Source organism: Salvelinus namaycush, chromosome 40 (assembly GCF_016432855.1).
Source record: "Salvelinus namaycush isolate Seneca chromosome 40, SaNama_1.0, whole genome shotgun sequence".
Lineage (NCBI taxonomy): Eukaryota > Metazoa > Chordata > Actinopteri > Salmoniformes > Salmonidae > Salvelinus > Salvelinus namaycush.
Genome location: NC_052346.1, coordinates 7,774,715 through 7,780,093, shown reverse-complemented (window position 1 = coordinate 7,780,093; position 5,379 = coordinate 7,774,715). Strand labels below are relative to the sequence as shown.

General features: G+C 49.6%; 1 protein-coding gene across 1 annotated transcript in view; it reads right to left on the bottom strand.

Moving 5' to 3' along the window:
• Nucleotides 1–598: 598 nt before the first annotated feature.
• The window catches only part of LOC120033190 (zinc finger protein GLI2-like), a 38,108-nt gene continuing 33,327 nt past the window's right edge, over nucleotides 599–5,379 (bottom strand). The window contains exons 12-14 of the mRNA XM_038979471.1: nucleotides 4,620–4,883; nucleotides 3,094–3,463; nucleotides 599–2,973 (exon numbers count right to left, since the gene is read on the bottom strand). Of these exons, the coding sequence (XP_038835399.1) occupies nucleotides 599–2,973; nucleotides 3,094–3,463; nucleotides 4,620–4,883 (3,009 nt within the window). The remainder of the gene's footprint in view (nucleotides 2,974–3,093; nucleotides 3,464–4,619; nucleotides 4,884–5,379) is intronic.

Below are 5,379 nucleotides of genomic sequence, written 5' to 3'. Positions count from 1 at the left end.
TCGAAAAATCCCAAATCCATATCATACAGAAGGACCTGGTTGCGTTTCAACGTGAACTGTGTCATATGCTTGTCTTGCATATTCTGCGGCATAGCCAGGCACTTGGTAAACTTGTTTTACTGCAGAACTGTACACTATCTCATGTACAACATTAACAGAATTGTGCTGTGGATTACATTATACTTACTTACTCATCTAAGGCAAAATATGGCTTCTCAATAGATATGAAATCGCCATATTAGCTCCATAATGATACTGTACAGGATAATACAATAAGTAGCACAAACATAGTGGTGTTTTAGCATGAAGTCTTCAGAATCTCATACATTCCTTAGTCTCTAGTGGTCATCAAAGTTCTCCAATGAGGTGCTTAGTGTTCAATCACATGGTCAGGAGGACCTCTGCAACAATGTTAACTAGTAGGTTCCCCTCTTGTCATTCACACAGTCAGTTTAAACTCTTGGTGGTAGATATACTATCGTTCATAGAGCTTGGGTTACAATAGGTAATTTCTTTTAACACACGTCCTGGGCCAAATACACCAAGGTAGGTACCCTGGTTTTACCTGTGTCTGCCTTCAGTGTATTTGGGATCGTCCTTATGACATCATGTTGAGGAACTTGTTCTCTTCTGCAAGCGCGGTGAGCAGGGAGCTCATATCGCCGATGGCCATGTTGCTGCCCCCTGCAGGGAGGGGCAGGGAGGGCAGGGTGACAGAGTTCTGGGGGGTGGTGAGTCTGGAGGAGGTCTGGGACAGACTCTGGAGGATACTGGGGCTGATGGTGCCTGACATCAGGCTGGAGTGGTCCCCGTCATCCAGCATGGTGTCAAAGTCAATCTGGGGCTCCTCTGCCCCTGTCCCATTGGACGAGTCCACCGTACTGGAGACCTGGTTGCTTACTCCCGGTGAGGTCATGGCGGTCTCAGTGCTGTCTGAGGGACATTGAAGAACGTCCACTACTGATGATGTCATCATCTGCATATTGACGTTTCCGTTTGGCTCAAACACGTGTATCTGTCCTGTGTAGAACATAACATTGCTGTCTGTGTTGTTGCCATTGCTGCAGTGATTGCCAATTGAGTTTTGTCGCTGCATTGTCATTGACCCTGAATGCTGTCTGCTTAGAGACTTAGGTTCTGTGGGCGGTCTTGGCTGGAGGAGTATTTGACCTCCATTTTGGATGGGATGCTGAACCTGGGACGCTATATTATAGTTCTGTGAGATCATCCGTGAAGAATTCACACCGCTATCCTTAAATGTGACTTGAGACGATTGACTCCCCCCTGGCTGCGCCCCCAGCCGGCTGTTCTGCGTGTCTACAGTGTGCACTGTCTGTTGTTGTTTACCGTTTTGGCTCAACATACCCAGAGTGCCACCAACTACCATACTACTACAGGAGGACCGCTGGTTAGCGTTAGCATCGCTAGGACCAAGACCCTGGTTAAACCCATACCCGAGACTCACTGGTTCATTGAGGTTAGCATTAGCGGGCTGCTGTTGCTGTAGGCTCTGTTGCTGGACACAGCTCAGCCTCAAGTCATCCTTATGCTGCTCTATGTATCTCCCCTGCTGGGCTGCGTGAGCCAGGTTGTGGATAATCTGTGCAATGTGTTGGTTGGAGTTAAGATTCTGATTCTGGAACGAGACAAAGTTCTGTTTCTGTTGGACCATGGCGAGGTTTGGGTTGCTTCGACCGAACGGCAGCTGTTGGGTTGGGTTGTGAAGAGCTTCCACAGTACCTGAGCTGACCTCGTTCCACTGCACCGGCATGGTGCTCGTCTTACTGGGTAAGGTGGGGAAAGACTGCGGCGGATGGCCTGGGCTTAGGGCACAGGAGAGGCGCATGGTTTGTGGTGCAGACGAGGGGTTCATATTCATATTGGTGTCCATCACAGCCATCCTTTGCTGGTGGTAAAACTGCTGTTGCTGCTGGGGGTTAGGGTTTATTGTGTTTCCATGGAAACCACATTGTGCTTGTCGGTTGTACCCGTTGGCACAGTCTGACTCTCCAGCTCCGCCCTGAGAGGCGATGTAGTGAACGACGTCATCAGGAAGTACCATCATCTCCTCCTCACTGTTGTTGCGACTACCGCTCATGTCGCCGGCCATGGTCTCCATGGCCACGTTCTCAGAGATGCTGGGCGGCCGGGGGCAGTAAGGGTATCGCTGCAGACTGCCGTCGGAGCGCGGCTGGTGGCGCCGTTCGGCTGCAGACAGGGCCTGGTTGGGCTGGGAGGCGTGTGGGTGGAGGTTCTGCATGTTACCCATGCTGTTGTAGCGCTGCACCTGAGGCTGATGGGACAGCGGGTCCAGGGACGGCGGTCGGGGGACGGGGTCGCTAGCCCGACGGGGAATGTTGGACGGAGCTTCGTGGGGCATCATGCTGTGGCCGTTATAGCCTCCCATATCGCCGCTGCAGCGCCTGGGAACACCACTGGGGGCAATGGGGTTGAAGGAGGAGTAACCAGACGACGAGTCTCCCTGGGAAGCATCCCTGTAGAGGGCCATGCAGGTCTTGAGACTCATCCTCTCCATGTTGGGTAGAGGTGTGGGTGGGGCTCCACCTGTAGCCGCCGCATATTTAGCCTTGAGGTGGTAGTGCTGGGCGGGGGTGAGGCTGAGGTGACTGGGCAGCCCTCCCCCTCCTCCACCACCTCCACACTGGCTAGCGTCGCTGGACCTCCGGGACAGGTCTGTAGAGATGGGGTCGTAGGAGCCGGTGGAGCTGATGTTGTTGTGGCGGTGGCCACTGAACGTGGAGGCGTCGCTGGAGCGGCGGCTGTAGTGGCAGGGGGAGATGCCAGAGGAGCGCCGGCTGATGTAGGCAGAGGAGACGGTGCTGGTGGTGCTGTCCCTGCGCTCCATCAGATGGTCCAGCTGGTTCAGGACAGTCACCTTACTGGAACACAGCTCACTGAGGCTGAGGAACGATCCAGGCCCACCACCCATGTTTCCTCTCTCCAGAAGGGACCCTGAAGACATGGATTTCACACAGGAGAAATATAGTCTGAGTAGTTTTCTGAATGTACTGAATACTCAAAAAGGATAATTATGAAAACACTGGTTACTTCTTTCTTTTTATGCTCACTCACCGTTTGCTGGTATGGGCGGTAGCTTGGTGTTCTGGACTGGAGGAGATGGATGATGATTGGCCCACTGGCAGGAGTCCCTCACCGTCTTCAGTTTCTCCTTCTTCAGGTGTTCTAGTCTGTGGATGTGGCTGGGGCCTAGGTGTTGACGTAGGTGGAGGCCCACCCCGACCCCTGCTGTCCCAGACGAGAGGCCAGAGAAGAGGGAGTCCATGAGGGGCCCCGAGGGGTCGTCCAGCCCAGTCAGGTCCCCCATGCTTCCTCCACTGCTGTGGAGGGCCATCTCTATTCCACTGTCATGGTTGGTGGAACTGCCAAGTGGCGACGGCTCGCTGCTACATGACGACTGACCACCAGGGCTGGACTGATACATCTAGAGAGAGAGAGAGGGGAGGGAAGGAGAGAGAGCGAGAGAGTGGAAGAGAGAGAAGCAGAGAGAGACAACATGTTTATAAACTATCTAAAGAGGAAAGGGATCACCATCTAACGAAGAGAAAGTAGAACAGTGATAACATAACAACATAAAGGAGATGTACAGTGAATCATGCAAGTTCTTTTCTCCACAACTTTAATTGTAAATAACGAGTGTTGGTTGGGGTGGCTACAGATTATAGCTCCCTTAAGACCGTCTGTGAATTAGAAGTGGGAGAGATGAAAGGATGCTTGAGTACATGCTAAGCCGGCACACGGGGCTATGAATCTATGGCTCTCTGGGTTGTTGGGCTCCCCAGTCCCTCTTTAGGGTGTACAGTATGTGGACTTAAAATTCTGTAATAACTATTATACACATTTTTGGACTGTGTTCCTTACTGGCTGTGGCTTGTCACACAGCAGTAGTACATGATGATGAAATGACGGGAGATATTATGAAAGATATTCTGTATTAAACTGAAGCTCAAACTGAAGCTGTGCTCACCTTAGTAATGTCTGTCCTTAAGGAAAAGTTCAAAGAGAAGAGAAATGGAAAGGAAACGTGCAGAGAGTGTTAAATAGGAAGGATAAAAGTTTGTTAGGTAAGATTTGCATGCCATTGTTAATAGGGGCTCAGACTGAGAAAGTAGAAGGGTATTATCTGACTGCACAAATCTATAAAGTGGCTTAACCATAGATTGGGAGGCACACATTTTTTATTTAACAAGTCAGTTAAGAACAAATTGTTATTTACAATGACGTCCTAGGAACAGTGGGTTAACTGCCTTGTTCGGGGGCAGAACGACAGCTTTTTACCTTGGCAGCTTGGGGATTCGATCTAGCAACCTTTCGGTTACTGGCCCAACGCTCTAACCACTAGGCTACCTGCCGCCCCCGTATGGTAAACATAACCGTATGGTAAAACTGTCTGTGTTTGCCGATTTATATTTCCACTTCTACTCCAAATGATCTCTCATTGGATGATAGGCTGCAACACCAGATGATCTCTCATTGGATGACAGGCTGCAACCCCAAAATGATCTCTCATTGGAAGACAGGTAGCAACCCCAAATTATCTCTCATTGGATGATAGGCTGCAATGCCAGATGATCCCTTACCACAGAGTTCTCCGTCTTGATAGACGTGACCTGCAGGTAGTCCTCCGTGCCTCTCGAGGTGCTGTCCATCTTCTCCTCCATGCCCCGGCCTGTCTCGTTCTCTCCATTCTCTTTGGGTGGCATGGGTCTGCTGGGCGGCAGGTCGCTGCGCTGTTTCTTGGTGATGTGGGCCTCTGGTCCGTGGACTGTCTTCACGTGCTTCCTGAGAGAGCTGGGGTCCGTGTAGCGCTTCGTACACCCGGGGACCTTACACACGTACGGTTTCTGTGGATACAAGTGTATTTATTTCACCTTTATTTATGAAGGTTATACTCAGAGAGATAAAATACATTACAATAGAGACATGTAATGTACATCTACAGTTGAAGTAGGAAGTTTACTTACACTTAGGTTGGAGTCATTAAAACTCTTTTTTCAACCACTCCACAAATTTTTTGTTAACAAACTATAGTTTTGGTCGGTTATGACATCTACTTTGTGCATGACACAAGTAAATTTTCCAACAATTGTTTATAGACAGATTATTTCACGTATCACAATTCCAGTGGGTCAGAAGTTTACATACACTAAGTTGACTGTGCCTTTAAACAGCTTGCAAAATTCCAGAAAATTATGTTATGGCTTTAGAAGCTTCCGATAGGCTAATTGACATCATTTGAGTCAATTCGAGGTGTACCTGTGGATGTATTTCAAGGCCTACCTTCAAACTCAATGCCTCTTTGCTTGACATCATGGGAAAATCAAAAGAAATCAGCCAAGA